Here is a 19453-nt window from a genome sequence, read left to right on the forward strand (position 1 = left end):
AAGCGAAAGACCAACATCTTTTATGATAGCTCGAAAGCACGACGACACGTACGCTCATGCACTGATCGTTCGCCGGACCCAGTCTTAGATCTACTTTCTCTCTCTTAAACTTTGGTAATAACCTTTATGTATTGGTCCTTTTATTATTAACTAAATTTTAATTTGGAGTGAAAATAAATCTCAAGTACGATTTGGTGTGTGTGTATAAAGAGAGAGAGTAAACGGGGTTTATTGTTATTTTCAAAACTATTTAGTACATATAAATAATATTTACAAATTGGTCCTTTTATTATTAACTAAATTTTAATTTGGGCGTAAAATTAAATTCCAAGAGCGTTTTCGGTTCAGCTTCTCAAAGTTGTCGTCTTTCTTCTCTATCTCTCTCTCTCTGGCTCTCGCCTTCTCTAACAGAGCCTCTCCTTTAGACCGTTAATCCTCAATCTCTCTCCTCCTCCCTGAAAGAAAGTTTCGGACTTTTTTTGTCTCTCTCTGGTAAGCAATGGGGAAGAATCAAGCGTACAAGGCTATGCAGAGATCCAGGGTTGGCTCCGCCTCAGCTCAGCCCGATGAGGTTGAAGATGGAATGGTTTGTACCCTTTCATACTCCTTTCTTAATCGTCACGTCTCCTAAAGATCATCCAATTTGGAGTCTCAGTTTCAGGGGAACAACTTGTAATCGAACCTCTTAGGACAATTTACATTGATATATATGTTCGTGTCTTGAGGAAAATTGAAGTTGATTTGTAGTTTCTTTTAGAGTGTAGCATTGAGGTTTGTGTCTGAGTGGTTCATGTGTCTCCTATTGCAATCTGTAACACACAAGAAGCATTTAGACAAGTAAAAAAACAATAAGATGCTTTGATAATGGACCATTTGTTCACTTGGTTTTGTTTTTATTCGGCTTGATGATGATTTGTTGTGTCTGTACTTGGAACGTTTCTGATGAGGAGTGTCTCAGGTGGATGGTTCATTTCATACACCAGAGTGGCATGCGGCTCGTTTGGCTAGTCTCAAGACTACCCACACTATCACCTGGGAAGAGTACAAAAATAAGCAAAAGGTCAGAGAGCTTCATCATGTCTTGTCATAATACTTGTTATATAATCATGTTTTAAGTTAAAATTGACGCTAAGTGTTCATAAGGTTACTATGAATGTTTTCAATTTAGAAGCTTTAATCCTCATTTCTCCGTGTTCTACTTCATCTTCAGCTACAGGATACACACTCTTTTTGTATTCATATATGTTGAGGATTTGAAGTAGCTCTAGCTTCTTTATTTTGCTTAATCTATAGATGGTTTAAGCTCATTTTTTTCTTAAACATCTTCAGTATCCTGCATCATCAGTTTGTTACCATCTGCAGCTTCTCTGCTTTGTTATTATGGATCATTAGAAAATGTTTAAGATTGCATCTTTATTTTTACCTGAATATATGATTAGGAAGAAGAGATGAAAAAGGGAGAACTTGAAGCAGATACCGATAAACTGATGCGTGAGTATAGAGCTCAGCTAGATGCAGAAAGGTCCTTGAAACTCTCCAAGGGGAGGAACTATTCTAGTGATAAGTCCCATAAAGGTAGTATCATCATACTTAACTCTGACAGAATATCTAAGACCTTTTTTGTGAGGATCTTATTATTAACTGTTTTCTCCAATATCTCACAGATAAGAAAGACAAAGATTCAAAGAAGAAAAGAAGCAAAAAGAGAAAGGTGCTTTTACTGCCCTTAAAAACAGATATGGTGCCATGTCTTTTATAGCTTCTATTAACATTAACCATGTTGGGTTTGCAGCATTATTCATCCTCAGAGTCTTCATCTAGCAGCGATGAAGAAGAATCTAGAAGATCAAGATCAAATTCTAGAAGATCAAAGAAGGAGAAGAAGCACAAGTCCAGCAGAGACAAACACTCTAGCAAAACTAAAGACGATGGCCCTGTACCACTCTCTAGATTCTTTGGCAATCTAAAGAGTTGACAGTTGACGTGAACAAACATGCAAGAGTTATCTTCCTCGATCAAAATACTCAAATTAGGATATGATTTGTTTTCTTCCTTGTTGCAATGTATTATTATTATTATTTGTTGAGAGCTGACAAAAAAAAAATTATTTGTTGGATTGAAAGTTAATAATAATTCCCACATAATCATTATTTTCTTTCTCTAGTTTATTTAGGTAAATATTATATAATCTTACAATACCAAATATGTTTATTTAGGATATCTAGCACAATATCTTATTACATAGAAATATTTTTATATTTTTATGAGTTGAGAAGACTGATGATGATTTTTTTCATGAATTGCTTCCAAGACAAAGTCAATGTTCGTTTTCAACTGCTGTTGGTTAAGGGCTGAAAGCTAAGGCTTCACGGTAGATTAACTCCTTAATCTCCTCCTCTGTGAGTGGCTGTTCCTCTAAATCGAAGTTGAATGGGGTCATGCACACTGGTTCATTAGTGAAGTCGTGCATCTCTCTCAGATATGGATGATCAAGCGCGTCTTCAACTGCAAATATGGCAAAGAAAATAATGATAACAAGAGTCTAAATCAAAACTTCAATGTAGCTAAAGAAGAGGCATAAACGTATCGACTAACCTGAGATTCTTTGTCTAGGGTCAAACTTTAGCATCTTCATTATCAAGTCAAGAGCAGGGTAAGGCACGTTTGGGAATACCACAAAGAATGATTGGCGATCATGATTAGGAAGCTGCCTTAAGTATAGCTTAGCATTTTCACTCAATGATCCAAGTTCTTCTTCTGATGGAGAGCCTAGGAGCTGCAAATCAAAGTGTATTTTTTTTCTAAGTTAAAGAGATCACTAAAATGGTTTTAATGTAACTTTTTTGTTACCTCCAAGATCAAACGAAGCTGATGAACAGTATCTCTACCGCGGAAGACCGTTTTGCGAGTCAGCAACTCCAAGAAGATACAGCCAACAGACCATATATCTATAGCTGAGGTGTAAGCAGATGAGTTCAGGAGAAGCTCAGGTGCACGGTACCACCTTGTGACAACATACTCAGTCATTGCATTATGCTCCGAAGTACCACGAGCAAGTCCAAAATCACAGATCTTTAGTTTACAGTTCTCGTTCACGAGGAGGTTGCTTGGTTTTAAATCTCTATGTAACACATTGGCTGAGTGAATGTACTTTAATCCACACAGAATTTGGTACAAGAAAACCTGCGTTACAAAATTAAACAAAAATGAACACTTTCAAACTCTAAAAAAATGATAGAAGTTTTAAGAGAAAAATCAAACTCAAACCTCGTAATGAAGTGGTTCTAGTTCTTGACCGGATGTTATGATGTTATGAAGGTCAGTCTCCATCAACTCAAATGCAATGTATACATCTTCAAAAGCATCTCTCTGAGGAGGCAATATAAGGTCTTTGATTCCAATAATCTATACAAAAATGGTATTTACTTAAATGTTAGGGGTCTAATGCTTAATTTTTGAAAAAATTAAAAATGAAGAAGAGAATCGAGTCGATATTCCCGATGAGAGAGATAGTTTACGTCATGTCATAAAATATTAGTAATGGTTGGTCTCGGACCTAGGCAAAATCAGGGTCCGGTCCGAACTCTTCTTAATTATTAAAATATATTCTAGAAACTAAAAAGATATCCAAGAACAATCACAATAAAGTGGTTCGATTCCGCTGGCCATCTGAACTGCCTTAAATAGCGAGAATGCGTGGAGCACTGTGGACCTTATGTGATTAGTTGGTTGATTTTGGTAATTGGATTTTCACGGTTATCAAAAAAAAATAAAACAATCGCAAGTTCATTGATATTCAGAAAAAGAATAGTGATGAAACCATATATACGAACATTTTCATGCTTGAAGTGACGAAGAAGCTTGATTTCACGTAACGTTCTCTTTGCCTTGATTTTGTTTTCAAATGCCTGATCAATCTTCTTTATTGCCACCTTTTCATTGGTCTCCCAGTTTGTAGCTGAACTGTTAATATTCAGAGCAACCAGAAAATAAAGATCATACAACCCTTAAAGGATGAAACAAATAATATAAAAAATGTTAAAAGGAGATTACCAAACGAAGCCATAAGCACCTCTGCCAATAGGCATGATTGGTGGCTTATACTTTGCAGTGAGTTCGATGATATTATCACGTATGTTGTATTGTATGTATCTCCCGTCATGGCTTGGATTCGCAGTAATATTCTCATCAACGGCTAGCACATCGGGTGGCGGATACAGCTGAGCGTCAGTGGTAGCTCTAGCGTTAGTTTCCACCATCTCATGAGCATCATTGGTTGGTTCCATGACTACTCAAATTCTTTCAGTTTGGGTGGTAAGGTATTTGTGTTCTTTTTGTTGGGTTGATGGTATGAGAGAAGGAAACATATATAGTGACTGAGTAAGCATGGATGTCTAACTCACCAAACACCATGTAAAAAGTTTTGGTAAAATCTAATATTTACAAGTTACTTTTTTGATGTATAGCAATCATGATGTCCATACACATTTTTTTGTCATCTGTCAATTTTAGATAATTAAGACATATCCAGAAATCTACGTGTCTAAAGCTAATATGTTTAGTGTCTCGTGGCTCACTCTAATAGGTTCATTTGTATTACATTATATGTCGTGGGGTGATAAATAGATATCTATGAAAAATATTTGGAAGTATTGAGTTTTATTAATTTTCACTATTTTAAGTAGCTCTTATTTATAGAATGCTACCGATCCATTTTTTCTTACATATTCTTGAAGGTATTTTAGGTATGTTAATCATGTGAATGTACCAGTAAAATAATATATGCTCATGTAACGATAAATGTGTTTTAAAATATATCTAAAAAAATAAGTTTTGATAAATTTTAATATCTTTACATATTTATTTAATTATTATACAACAATGTTGTTGTTAATTCATTTTCTTTATAAACTCTTAGCTTTACTTTAGTTCTTCAATATATATCAACATAAATTCTATATCATTTTGATTATTGATAAACAATCATAAATAAATTTTCAAAATTATCATTCAGTTTTTCTATAATATACAATCAAAAAAGCCTTATACGTTTTTATATCACATATATATCTTAGAAAATATAATTTAGTCTGAAATTATATCAGTGCTTTTTTTGTTTCTTGTGCTTAAGTTTAATTGTTTATTTTGTTTGTGTTTCTACTAACAAATGATGTCTACTAATTTTGAATAAATATTTAGCTACATAAAAACTGTTCAACAATTGTTAATTCATCACCCTATAGACTTCTTTGCAGTTTGCAGAAAATTGTAGTTTTTCAAATTATCTTAAGATCCGCGCCTTGCACAGGATGAACATTATATATATATATATATATTTTTTTTTTATGTACTATAAGTTTTTTACATATTTATGAAATAATAAATATATATTGAATAATGAAAATGTCAATAACTATTACATATACAATTAAATTGGTGTAAACACATAAATAAATTTATTTAATCCAAACAATCACTTTTTCTGTTTTATATGGTATATATTTAAATTTAAATGACATTAAAATATATATATATATATATATATATAGTGTATTCTTAATATTGATATATATATATTAAATGATGCTTTATACTCATATAATTTTTCGATCATTTGTATATTTTTATAACAAAAACTTTAAATCATTGATAAAAAAATTTCATTGTGGGATTTATTAGTTTTAGTAATTTATAAATTTTTTAAAAAGATTAAGGCTAAGTTTAAAATTTAAATATTAAGCTGTCAATATTTGTTCAAAGCTTTTACCAAAACATTTTTTGTTTAAAGAAAATTTTGATATCAAAATATTTATGTATTATATATGGTATATATTTTAATTTAAACGATATTAATATATACATATATATATATATATATATATATCTTTTACGCTTAATATATATTAAATGAGACTTCTTACTTTATATGATTTTGTAATCATTTGTATCTTATCATAACAAAAACAATTAAACCATGAATCAAAAAATTTGAATGTGAGACTTTTAACATTTTTAGTAATTTATAGTCGTTTAAAAAAATCAAAATATAACATATATAGAAAATCTAAATTTTATTATATGGTTAATATAGTTGTTTAATTTATTTTATTAGTTTAAAATTAAAAAAATATGGTCGAGAATACATTTATTTTTATCAAATATTTATTATTCAAAATTATTAATTTTCATATATGTACATTAGTTTTTATTTAAGGAAAGAAAGAAAAACATTAATAATAAATTTATGGTTGGTTTAATAAAAAACTAATTATATATTTAGATGAACCAACATATTTTCTAAAAATTCTAAGACTCATTGTGGTGATGACAAATGACTACCTCAAATGTTAATATTTATATTTTAATATATTGGGGATATGTAAGAAAATTGTAGATTTGATCTTAATATAAATATGGTAACAAATTTTTGATACATTTCCTTTTATTGCATCCCCTAATTTTAATCATAGAAACTTATCAAAAGATTTTATTTACATTTCCTATTTTGTTACTAAAATCATAAATTCAGTATATTAATATTTTATAACAAATTTAATTTTACTTTTTTTGTTTTCTATATAGTAGGAAACTAATATAACACCTTGGCTATATATTTTACTATACAATGAACTTAAATTTAGTTTGTAAGTCTATTTTTTTTGTCAAAGTTTGCAAGTTTATCAGCTGTAAAAATTGGAAGGGTAATATACCTTTCTTTTTAGAGAATAAAATATTATATTATCTCCTACAAAATATAATTATTTCCCTTTTGCTATAGACTTGCAATTCTTTTGGCAATGATATCATTCTTATTAAGCTGCTACCAAAATAAACTGCAACAAATTTCTGTGGCTCAAATGTTTACATTTTTCCTAGACTTATTTTTGAGTTCACCCTCTAGGCTGAACCTCTATGTTCACCAACCAATAGGATTGTGATATTTCATATTCGTATCTCTTATAAAAAAAACAAAATATTTTCAAGTTATATTATGTTTTCAAAATAAAAATAAAAAGGTGAAAAGAAATAAATAAAAAATAGTATAAATTACAAAAAAAATATTTTTTAACCAGCAAAACACTAAACCCTAAATCCTAATCCTTAATCCCTAAATCCTAAACCCTAAACCCTTGGATAAATCCTAAACTCTAAATCAAAAACATTAAACACTAAAACATTAAAGGGTTTAGGGTTTTAGTGTTTAGTGTTTTTGATTTAGAGTTTATGATTAATCGAATGGTTTAGGGTTTAGCCAAGGATTTACGATTTAGGATTTAGGATTTATGGATTAGGATTTAGGGTTTAGTGTTCTTTTTTCTGTAACTACTATTTTTTATTTTAAAAACATAATATAACTTGATAATATTTTGTTTACTTTTTTAAAAGATTGAAATAATGAAATTCTATTGGTTGTTGAACCTAAGGATTCACAAGAATAACCATTTTTCCTATATCCTGAAAATACATTGTTAATTAATCGCAAAAAAAGGCAGTCCAGCAAACAAATGATGATAATTCCACTGCATCACCACTTCACCAGGTAAGCCTTTTTACTCAATCTATTAAAATGTATCATTGTCTTTCTACTTATGATGATTTAAAAAACAATCACTTCTCCTTGATATATTGATTATATAATGTTCATAATTAATGTTTTCAATATCCTTACACTGTTACACATTCATAAATTATTAGTTGTGATTGAGTACTAGCTAGTGGTCTAAGGGAAATGAGGACAATACAACATGTTATTCATATATCATATGACAATTCTATAATATTTTTTGAGAAGTCAGTTTTCTACGTGTCACACTCACATAAATTTTTATTATAGTTAATTACAAAGACACCCTTAATAGATTAAAATATTATATATGATTATACTATACATAATATTTTTTTTTTCTTTTTTATACTTTTCCAGAATATATATAATAAAAATAAATTATTCATATAATAAAAACGTAAATTATATCCTCAAAAAGGAATAAAAACATATTTTATGAAAATAAATTTAATATATAATGTTATTTCATAAAAAGGAAAGTTCACAAAAACAGTTTTAATCATATCTTTAAAACATAATAACAAACAACATAACATATATTCTAAATTTAGTAAAATTATTTTAATTTTTGAAGTCTATTTTCTCAGATTACTAAAATAATTAAAGGCTTAATATTTTTTTTTTTTGAACATTTATACACTATAATAGAACTATGATAATAATACATAAACCAGTATGAATTTTTATGCTTAATATTATTTAGAGTATATTAAATTTATTTTCTACATCGAAAGTATAATATTTGCTAGAATTTACAAAAATATTTTTTGTAAATATTAAATATCCGTTCATGAGTCTTTAAAATTTTATTTTGTTTATAAAATTTTGTAGTAATCATCATTTTAGTTTTTTCTACTACTATTTTTACAAATCTACAAATATCAAATTATACAAAAGAGTTAAGAAAGTATATATGCATATTTAAGATGAAGAACTGAGCTAATGCAATAATTAAAACTTATCAATTATAATTTATAATATTTTAATTTATATTTTCTACATCTAAATTATAAAATTACTTAGAATTTACAAAAAAAAAAATATTATTTTTTAAATATTGATATTCGTTCGTGAGTTTTCAAAATTTATCTTCGTTTATAATTTTTTTACTAATCATCATTATAGTGTTTTCTATTATTTTTTATAAATCCACAAATCTTAAACTATATAAAATAATTTACGGCGTATATATGCATAATGAAGATAAAGAAGTGGACTAATGCAATAAATAAAATTAATCAAATTTCGGTTAACTAGAATCAAAAGTGATTGTGCTTCACTTTGAAGAAATATGTATAACTCAATATAACTCATAAAATGAATAACTTAAACAATCTAAATTTTATGTCCAAAATCGAAATTCTAAAGGCAAAAAATCAGAATTTTTATCTAATTCGGCACAAAAATACTATGGTTAAATTCATGGAAGTAGATACAATTCAATATACTCAACTTAAATCATACATATAATTAATCAAATAATTAAATCATACATATAATTTTCAAAATAATCGTGTTGTCTCTTATCAGTTTGAGCTTTTCCTCATGTAAGGACTCTTGTTTCATTTTCATTTCAATGAAGTTGTTAAAAAAAATTTCAAAATAATTAAATTAAAATTAGAATATTAATAATTATATATAATATATTTATGTTATAAATATTTTTATCTGTGCATGAGCACGGATGGTTAAATTCAGGGAAGTAGATACAATTCAATTTACTTAACTTAAATCATACATATAATTAACTAAATAATTAAATCATACATATAATTAACAAAATAATTAAATTATAATTAGAATATTAATAATTATATAATATATTTATTTTGCAAATATTTTTATCTTTGCATGAGCATGGGAGAATCACCTAATATGCATGTTAATCCCGATGCATGTTTGACTATTTTGCCATTTTTTACAATGTTATTAGTGAATGCTAATTAAATTATGTAGTAAGAATTGTTATCTTTATTTCGGTCTAAAGCCGAAAAACAATGCGTCTAACAGAGCGCTGAGTATACAAATTACGGTTTTTCATAACCGGGTCAAAAGTCCAAGTTGATTTATGGGAAATTAGTAATAGATTCTTACTTTTAACATTTAACATCTATATGATCCAGCTTTTGACCCAATAAGTTCTAATAGTTTCAAAACAATCCTCAAGAACAGAGAATGTTAATGATGGTTGAATTGAGTTACACTTTTCTTTTGCGTCACAATGTTGAACATTAACGGTTCCGCGAGAGGAGTAAAGTAGTTCTTGGCAGCTATAAGTGGGAGCCTTTTTAACGCTTCTGAGACATCAACGTTGTCCAAACTAGAGATGATGCTGCAACTAGGAGATCTTCAGAAGATTAATCAGAGAGCTGACCTTCATGCATTGCAGCAGCCTGAAAAGCCTGGCTTCGAACATCTCAGGAAGAAGGTGAAATAAAGAGGGAAACACCATTTGTCTCACGTTTTCCTGCAGTCCATGAGAAAGCTTGAGCTCCAAGTTTCACCGATGCAAACGACAACCTTAAAGAAGAAGAGGAAGAAACAATCTTTGTTAAGAATAAGCAGAGGTTTTATTATGAATAATGGTGGCGCTTTTATACCTTGACATGCGTCAGAGAGGAGCCATACAAGCATTCCCTGACAAATATCAAATCACAGCCGTGAGTTTCTCAGATGCAGCTGATAACTGGTATGAGCCTTAAGTCCAGACGGGTCTTATCTTCTCACTAATGCTATGGACTGTAAGCTCTGTGTATGGGTTATGAGTTATGCGTCCTTGTGGAAATGTGTGTATGTATGGGTTCTGTATAAGCTCCCACGTCACAATGTTTCTGTCAATGAGTTTGTTGTAGTGATAAACTGATTTATCTAGGTGAGATTATGTTCCCCAAATCATTTAAAACAGAGACACCAACCTTGATCATAATCATGTTTTAAGTTAAACAGAGACACCAACCTTTGATCATAATTCATATATTTCATGATCATAATCATGTTTTAAGTTAGATTGAGACTTAGTGTTCATAAGCTTGCTATGGTTGTTGTCAATTTCATCTTACACACTTTTTTTTGTATTCAAATTGAAATAATGGTTCTTTCTTCTCTCTTACATCTATATCTTCGTTGAGGATTTGAAGTATCTCTAACATCTTGTTTTTGCATAATCTCATTTTTCTTAAACATTTTCAGTATCCTGCATTATCAGTTGGTTACTGTTTGTTTTCTCTCTCTAGTTCATTGAGGTAAATATTATATAATCTTACAATACCAAATATAGTTTATTTAGGATATCTAGCACAATATCTTAATACATAGAAATATTTTATGAGTTGAGAAGACTGATGACGATTTTTTCATGAATTGCAATTCCAAGGCAAAGTCAATGTTCGTTTTCAACTGCTGTTGGTTAAGGGCTGAAAGCTAAGGCTTCACGGTAGATTAACTCCTTAATCTCCCCCTCTGTGAATGTCTGTTCCTCTAAATCGAAGTTGAAGGGGGTCATGCACACTGGTTCATCAGTGAAGTCTTGAATCTCTCTCAGATATGGATGATCAAGTGCGTCTTCAACTGAAAATATTGCAAAGAAAATGGTGTTAAGGAGTCTAAATCAAAACTTCAATGTAGCTAAAGAAGAGACATAAACGTATCGACTAACCTGAGATTCTTTGTCTAGGGTCAAACTTTAGCATCTTCATTATCAAGTCAAGAGCAGGGTAAGGCACGTTTGGGAATACCACAAAGAATGATTGGCGATCATGATTAGGAAGCTGCCTTAAGTATAGCTTAGCATTTTCACTCAATGATCCAAGTTCTTCTTCTGATGGAGAGCCTAGGAGCTGCAAATCAAAGTGTATTTTTTTTTTCTAAGTTAAAGAGATCACTAAAATGGTTTTAATGTAACTTTTTTGTTACCTCCAAGATCAAACGAAGCTGATGAATAGGATCTCTACCGGGGAAGACCGTTTTGCTAGTCATCAACTCCAAGAAGATGCAGCCAACAGACCAGACATCTATAGCTGAGGTGTACACAGATGAGTTCAAGAGAAGCTCAGGTGCACAGTACCACCTTGTGACAACATACTCAGTCATTGCATTATTCTCTGAAGTACCACGATCAAGTCCGAAATCACATATCTTCAGTTCACAGTTCGCGTTCACAAGGAGGTTGCCCGGTTTTAAATCTCTATGTATCACATTGGCTGAGTGAATGTACTTTAATCCACGCAGGATTTGGTACAAGAAAAACTGCGTTACAAAATAACAAGAAAAAATTATACTTTCAAGCTCTCTAAGAAATGATAGAAGTTTTAAGAAAATAATCAAACTAAAACCTTGTAATGAAGTGGTTCTAGTTCTTGTTTGGATGTTATGACTTTATGAAGGTCATACTCCATCAACTCATGTACAATGTATACATCTTCAAAAGCATCTCTCCGAGGAGGCAATATTAGGTCTCTGATTCCGATAATCTATAGAAAAATGGTATTTACTTAAATATTAGGGACTAATGATTAATTTTTAAAAAGATTAACAATTAAGAAGAGAATCGTGTGGATATTCCGGATGAGAGAGATATGTTACTCCATATGTCATAAAATATTAGCAATGGTTTGGACCAGACTCTGATTTCCCCTAGGTCTGGTCCAAACTCTTCCTAATTATTGAAATAGATTCGAGAAGCTAAAAAGGTGTCAGAAGCAATCGCAATAATCGGTTCATTGATATTCAGAAAAAGAATAGTGATGGAATCATATACGAACATTTTCATGCTCGAAGTGACGAAGAAGCTTGATTTCACATAAAGTTCTCTTAGCCGCTACTTTGTTTCCAAATGCATGAGCAATCTTCTTTATTGCCACCTTTTCATCGGTCTCCGAGTTCATAGCTGAACTGTTAAAAATTAGTAAAAAAAAATATTAATGTGTCAGTAATATTCAGAAGAGCAACCCGAACACAAAGATCATACAACCCTTAAAGGATGGAAACAAATAATATAAAAATGTTAAAAGGAGATTACCAAACGAGGCCATAAGCACCGCTGCCAATAGGCATGATTGGTGGCTTATACTTTGCTGTAAGTTCAAAGATTTTCTCAAGTATGTTGTATTGTATGTATCTTCCGTCATGGGTTTGATTCGCAGTAATAATCTCAACGGGTAGCACTTCAGGTGACGGATACAGCTTAGCGTCGGTGGTAGCTCTAGCGTTAGTCTCCACAGTCACATGAGCATCATTGGTTGGTTCCATGATTGCTCTAGTTCTTTCAGTTTGGGTGGTAAGGTATTTGTTTCGTTTTTGTTGAGTTGATTGTATGAGAGAAGGAAATATATATAGTGACTGAGTAAGCATGGATGTCTAACTCACACCCACATATAAGAATTTATGGTAAAATCTAATACATATCTCTTTGTCATCTCTTAATTTTATGTTAGATAACTTAGACATATCCAGACATTCACGTGGCTCACGCTAATAGGTTTTATCCACGTGGTTCACACTAATAGGTCTATTTGTATTACAATATTTGTCGTGGAGCGATAAATGGATATCTATGAAAAATATTTAGAAGTATTGAGTTTTATTATTTTTTCACTATTTTAAGTAGTAGTTCCTATTAATGGAATGCTATCAATCCATTTTTCTAATATATTCTTGAAGGTTTAGTTTTTAGGTATTAATCATATGAATGTATTAATAAATAGTTACACATATAATAATATGCTCATATATAGATAAATGAGGTTATAAAGATATCTAACAGTATAAGTTTTGAAATTTAAATGTCTTTAAATAATTATTTATTATACAACAATGTTGTTGTTAATTCATTTTCTTTATAAACTCTTAGCTTTACTTTAGTTCTTCAATATATATCCACATAAATTCTATGTCATTTTGATTATTGACAAACAATCATAAATAAATTATCAAAACTATCATTTCATTGTTTTTCTATAATATACAATTAGAAAAGCGTTTATACGTTTTTATATCACATATACATCTTACAAAATTATAATTTTCCGAAATCATATCAGTGCTTTTGTTTCTTTAATTGTTTATTTTGTTTGTGTTCTCCTAACAAATGATGTCTACTAATTTTGAATAAAAGATTTAGCTATAAAAACTGTTTCAAATTTGTTAATTCATCACCCTACAGGCTTATTTGTAGTTGGCAGAATTTTGTAGTTTTTTTCAAATTACCTCTAACATGTAAGAAAAGTGTACATTTGATTTTACTATAAACATGGTAACAAATCTTGGATACATTTCTTTTTATTTCATTCCCTATTTTTTACATAGAGATTTATTAAAATATTTTATTTACATTTTCTATTTTGTGACTAAAATCATAAATTCAGTATATTAATATTGTATAAAGGAAGTTAATTTTACTTTTTTTTGTTTTCTATATAGTAGGAAACTCATATCACACCTTGAGGTATATAATTTACTATACATTGAACTTAAATTTAGTTTGCAAGTCTATCAGATGCAAAATTTGGTAGATTAAGATACCCTTCTTTTTAGAGAATAAAATATATATTATTTCCTACAAAAATATAATTACTTCCCTTTTGCTAGACTTGCAATTCTTTTGGTAATGATATGATTCTTATTACAGCTGCTACCAAAGCAAACTACAACAAATATTTGTGACTCAAATGGTTACATTTTTCCTATATCCTGAAAATACATTTTGAATTAATAACAAAAAAGGTAGTCCAGCAATCCAATGATCATTCCACTGTATCACCACTTTTTCTCAATCTATTAAAAAAGATCATTGTCTTTCTCGAACTCGTTCACACGAAATGGGCCTCGGACCATGCGGTCCACTTCTTTCTCGGCTCATTTAGATTACTGACCGAAATTGGGTCCAACATGTATTGTTCATAATTAATGTTTTAAATATGCTTACACTGTTACACATTCAAAAATAGTTAGTTGTGATTGAGCACTAGCTAGGGGTCTAAGGGAAATGAGGACAATTTTTTTATGTTTTAGTGTAAATGTTATAGTATATTTTTGGTGTAAATGTTAAATTCATACCAAAGCTTTTCTTTTACAACGTTCGTGAAAATCCACTTATTACAACGAGAAAGAAATAAGATAGAGCAAGCAGTTTCAAAAAGATCAAAAACCCTAAGGAACATGAGGCGGTAGGCGGAAGTAGACTAGCAGGGGAGAAGGCAAAGAAGCGGATGATGGAGGAATGGAGATAAGTCGATCACGCCTTATGCGATCAACACGCGCAATGACTCCAGTCTCAGTTGTTGACGTTTGTTGGAAGGTGCACATGTTCCTCTCTCGCCACATGCAGTATCTGATACATTGCAGCAAGAGCTTGATCACAGCTGGTAACCCGAAGACGAGACGACATGATAACTTGAAAGAATACCCGCAACCGCTTGAAGCAATGATGGAGGAGTGGGAATGGAGAGTCCACATAAATGAGCCCAGATCGCAGACACAAAGGAACATTGGAAGAATAAGTGAGGATGAAACTCATGTCCTGTTGAGCATAGAACACACTGCAAAAGGACAGCAAGACCCCAAGAAGCTAGCATGTCCTTTGTTGGTAATCTCGATAGCATTGCCATCCATGTAATGAAAATGCATTTTGGGATCTCTTCCTTGAACCAGACCATAGAATGCTATTGGACTATAGGAGCTATCTCACGGATGGTGTGCCATGTTGCCTTTCTGGAGAACTTAGGAACATAATGTTATTCATATATCAATTCACATATGCATGTGAATCACGATGTATGTTAGACTATTTTGCCATTTTTTACAATGCTATCAGTGAATGCGAAATAAAGTATGTAGTAAGAATTAGAGTTATTATCTTTATCTCGGCCTAAAACCAAAACAATACGTTTATCAAAACACTGAGTATACAAATTACGGTCTTTCAAAACTGGGTCTAAAGTCCAAGTTGATTTTGGGAATATTTAGTTTTTGATATTTTATTCTTATTTTTAAAAATTGGCTGAATTAATTTTGATTTATATTTTTAATGTTAATTTTTAAAAATGAGTGTATACCTTAATTCTTGTGCATACACCCAAAACATCAAATATTTTAGAAGAGAGGGAGTATTAGATTTATATTTTTAACCTGTGACTTTTATATGATCTAGCTTTTGACCCAATAAGTTCTATGTGAGATCTGATAAGTTATCTATAGAGTGTATAAAGATTTTTGTCGAGTGTTTTGTTATTTGGAACTAATCGTCCCTTTAAATTATTAGAATTTAACCATAACCCTCTCTCATCAATAAAAGATTACATGGGTAACTGTTCAGCTTCGGTTCCCCAGATCATTTAAAACAGAGACACCAACCGTTGAGATTCTTCTTAAACCTCTCGTGTTCCTCCCTCTCTCCTTACTTATTTGCCATTATACAACTGCTGCTAAGGACATCTCCAACCCTACTCCATTTTTGACTCCAAGCTTAATTTTGGAATAAAATCTTCTCCAATCGCACTTCATATTCAACTCCAAAATAGAGTAATGGCTAGGGTTACTCCATTTATGGAGTAATCTTACCCATTACTCTATTTTGGAGTTGAACTTTTTCTATTTATGAAATAGTCCTTTTAATCTTTAATGTTTTTATTTCATAATTAAAATAATATAATAACATGAAAAAATATAATAATCCGTAAAATATTATTTAATTGTTTACATAAAATATGCATAAACTCATAAAAGTCAAAACTAAGAATAAATAATATAAAAAAATATATAATATAATATAAAATAAATAAGTGATTTAATAATCCGATAAATTGTTTTCGAAACTACCAAAATCGGTGAAGTATTATTCAAACGGAATAGATGAGTTTTTTAATCTTGTGGATCAAAATTGATTGATAATATTTGTACTTGTTGAACTTGATATATGCACAAACAATGGGACCCAGTGCATAATTCAAATTGCAAAACAAAACTTTGTTTTTCTTTATGTTCTTTTAATGCATATAAATATTTTTGAATTAGAAAAATTGCATATACTGCACGAATTGAAAATGGAAGATAATCTCTAGTTGTATTTTTAATGATAAATAATTAATTTAAATAAAATATAATATTATTATGATAAAATATGATAAACATAATATATTATTATGGAAATTTTGTAAACATAATAGTTGGGTTAATTCTCAGATTTGGAGCTATCTTATGAGAGGTATTCTGGGACACTCTTATACAACTGATTGGAATGAAGTGCTAGAGTTGTTGGGTAGTACAGATAGAGATAAGAAGAAGGTGTTTTGCTTCAGATATGCCTTTCAAGCTAGTATTCACATGATTTGGAGAGAAAGAAATAAAATCAAGCATGGTGAGAAGCCTCTTCCTATTGCTGTCGTAAAGAAGGTGCTTGATAAAGGAGTTAGAAACAAGCTGAGTTTGATGAGATTTAAAGGAGGTAAAGGGTTGGAAGGCATGTTACAATACTGGTTTACCACAAGAGTGTAGATAAGGGTTTTTATCGTTTTGGAGTTATGAGTATATGATAGGGTTTCATTTTTCTTTGGTCCACACTTTGTTGTAAAAAGGCTTTTGATTGAATAAAATTTAGCATTCATTCAAAAAAAAAAAAAAAAAATAGTTGGGTTAATTGTTAAATTTTTATAAGTTGAAAGTACTACTAACAATTATTAACTAATTAAAAAAAGAATATTTTTTTTGAGTAAAAAATGGAGTAATACATTGGAGTAAAACTCAACTCCATTTTGGAGTTACACCATTTTGGAGTAATACATTGGAGATGCTCTAACTCAATCTTAAGGTTCACTCTTTAGAGCTTTGTCTTAAGGATCTTTAGTATGAATCCCCACAAGGGCATCGACCTTGATGCTGTTGCAAACTTTCTCAGGGAGGGTGCTATAGGACATCATCTTGTAAAGGCTGCGTATGAAGGTATGCGTGAAGTAAGTTACACTAACTTGAAATCCAAGATGAAGATAACTCTGAACTCAGCTATGTTCTAGCAAACACTGATCGTTATATAGATAGTATTGCTAGAGGAGGGAGTCATTGTCTAGCACAAGATACTTTCTTCCTCGAGTACGATCTCCGGGCTAACTTGTTAGCTAAATTGGTTTATGGCAAAATACACTGTTTGGGTCTGTCTTTCAGAGTTGACTGGGTTTTGCGAGAGGTAGTGGCCAGATTATACAATGGCAAGCCAAGAAAGGTGAACATGCCAAATTATTTGAGAAGGGAACTAGAAGAAGGCATGGTGAGGGATTTAACTAGATTTGTTCATGTGACAAGATCCGAGGCTCAGAGGTTGGTTCCATTGTTTCGATCGGTGCATACGTGCAATGTAAGCTAACTAGGATGGTTAAAGGATGTTTGATCTACCTGGACCATCTTGAGAGTGGAACCAACACATATGCGACCGCTAATATCGAGACTATAGATTATAAAGTCAAGGAGCTTCTGACTGCAATGAGTTTCAGAAACACTGCTTATGTATTTACCCCTGTTCGAAAACGCGGCCGCCTAGCCGCCTAGGCGGCGGCCTGGGCGCTCGGCGTCGAAGGCCCGCTTCGATTTTAGCCAAAACATCGTAACTAATCGGAAACACAATTAATCGCTTAAAAAAACGATTAATCGCCGATTAATCGGACACAAACCGATTTATTCAACTAAATTTTGGACTTTGGTGACAAATTATTGGGCCATGGAAGAGGCCCAGTTGTCTGGAAAGATTGGAGACTTTCTCCTTGTATTTATAGAAGACTCAAGACTCCTCTTAGAGTTAAATTAGTCGATGTGGGACAAGTGCAGTTGGTTTCTAAATTTTTTTTTCTTGTCTCGCGCAATTAAAAATAACAGAGAAGTTGAAACTCAGAAGAATCGAACCCTGGACCTCTTACCGCATGACATGACTCCCGTATTACTGGCCTACGTTGTTCCTCTGTCTAATATTTACATGTACTAATATATATACATACATTTATAATTAAAAAATAATAAAAACTAATCCCCGCGTATATCCCGATTAATCCCCGATTTTTCGGTAACTCGCTAGGCCCGGGATCACCGCCCGACTAGCGCCTAGCGTAGTTTTGAACAGGGATATTTACCAAGTATCAGGATGATCCAGCATGCAACCTGATACTGTATGCAATGTGTCAGCAGTACCCCAGCCCTCTTTTTGGAGGTGTGGATCATGTTAAGATACCAGCTGATGGGGATGCTATCTACTTGGTTGGTTACTCGCCAATAAAACATTACCATAACGTTGTGGGGTCGCCTGAGCGTATAATGGGTACATTGATGGTTTACTCCCATCAGTTTTGGCTATGGGAAGAGTTGGAGTCAGCAACGATAATAGCTTGTTTCCTGAGACAGAACAGGTACCTTGATGTGGTTGGTCTACCTGCTGTTGTTGGCCAATGTGATTTGATCTACACTTCTTTGAGTGGGAATGTAGATGGGGAAGGAGTAAGAGAGAAGACTATACTGTCTAAGGAAGCAGCGGTTATGTTGGGTAGGTTTCATCAGATGGCATGTTTAGTGCTATTCAAGGATATGGACACTAGTTTTTGGAACGATGCAGATCGTAATAGGACCATGAAGTCGTTAGTACAGATGGTGTCAAACTCATTGCGTACATGGAGGAACAAATGAGTAGTGGGATACTTCAAATGTCAAACGGTATGGATTGGTTGAAGTATATTGACGATGAGACTATGGAAAGGCTGAGAAAGTATTCTGTATTTGAAGGGCTTTGGCTGGTTAAGTCGGACCCGGATAAGGTGTTGAAAGATGGTGTGATCAGATGTCTCAAGCGAGGTGTAAATGACCAGACCAGTATCCGTATCCCTGGTCTGAACAGTGATGATAGCTTCGACGTTTTGA

At 31.6% G+C, this 19453-nt stretch overlaps 3 protein-coding genes across 3 annotated transcripts; 1 reads left to right on the forward strand and 2 right to left on the reverse strand.

Moving 5' to 3' along the window:
• Nucleotides 1–232: 232 nt before the first annotated feature.
• LOC106445125 (protein FAM133B-like) lies at nucleotides 233–2155 on the forward strand. Its single transcript, XM_013886636.3, has 5 exons — nucleotides 233–586; nucleotides 959–1060; nucleotides 1440–1575; nucleotides 1665–1711; nucleotides 1793–2155. Exons 1-5 carry the CDS (start codon nucleotides 500–502, stop codon nucleotides 1973–1975), a joined length of 555 nt encoding a protein of 184 aa, XP_013742090.1. The 5' UTR covers nucleotides 233–499; the 3' UTR covers nucleotides 1976–2155.
• A 30-nt stretch (nucleotides 2156–2185) lies between these two features.
• Nucleotides 2186–4341, reverse strand: LOC106445124 (mitogen-activated protein kinase homolog NTF4-like). The gene is made up of 6 exons (XM_013886635.3): nucleotides 4054–4341; nucleotides 3834–3963; nucleotides 3268–3405; nucleotides 2851–3183; nucleotides 2596–2776; nucleotides 2186–2505 (listed from the first exon to the last, which is right to left on the reverse strand). Exons 1-6 carry the CDS (start codon nucleotides 4284–4286, stop codon nucleotides 2345–2347), a joined length of 1176 nt encoding a protein of 391 aa, XP_013742089.1. The 5' UTR covers nucleotides 4287–4341; the 3' UTR covers nucleotides 2186–2344.
• Nucleotides 4342–7306: 2965 nt separating this feature from the next.
• On the reverse strand, nucleotides 7307–13859 carry LOC106449107 (mitogen-activated protein kinase homolog MMK1-like). The gene is made up of 6 exons (XM_013890914.3): nucleotides 12585–13859; nucleotides 12328–12457; nucleotides 11899–12036; nucleotides 11480–11812; nucleotides 11223–11403; nucleotides 7307–11134 (listed from the first exon to the last, which is right to left on the reverse strand). The coding sequence occupies exons 1-6, from the start codon at nucleotides 12914–12916 to the stop codon at nucleotides 10974–10976; spliced, it is 1275 nt and encodes a 424-aa protein (XP_013746368.2). The 5' UTR covers nucleotides 12917–13859; the 3' UTR covers nucleotides 7307–10973.
• Between the last annotated feature and the right edge of the window lie 5594 nt (nucleotides 13860–19453).

This window comes from Brassica napus, chromosome A4, assembly GCF_020379485.1.
Source record: "Brassica napus cultivar Da-Ae chromosome A4, Da-Ae, whole genome shotgun sequence".
NCBI classification, from domain to species: domain Eukaryota; kingdom Viridiplantae; phylum Streptophyta; class Magnoliopsida; order Brassicales; family Brassicaceae; genus Brassica; species Brassica napus.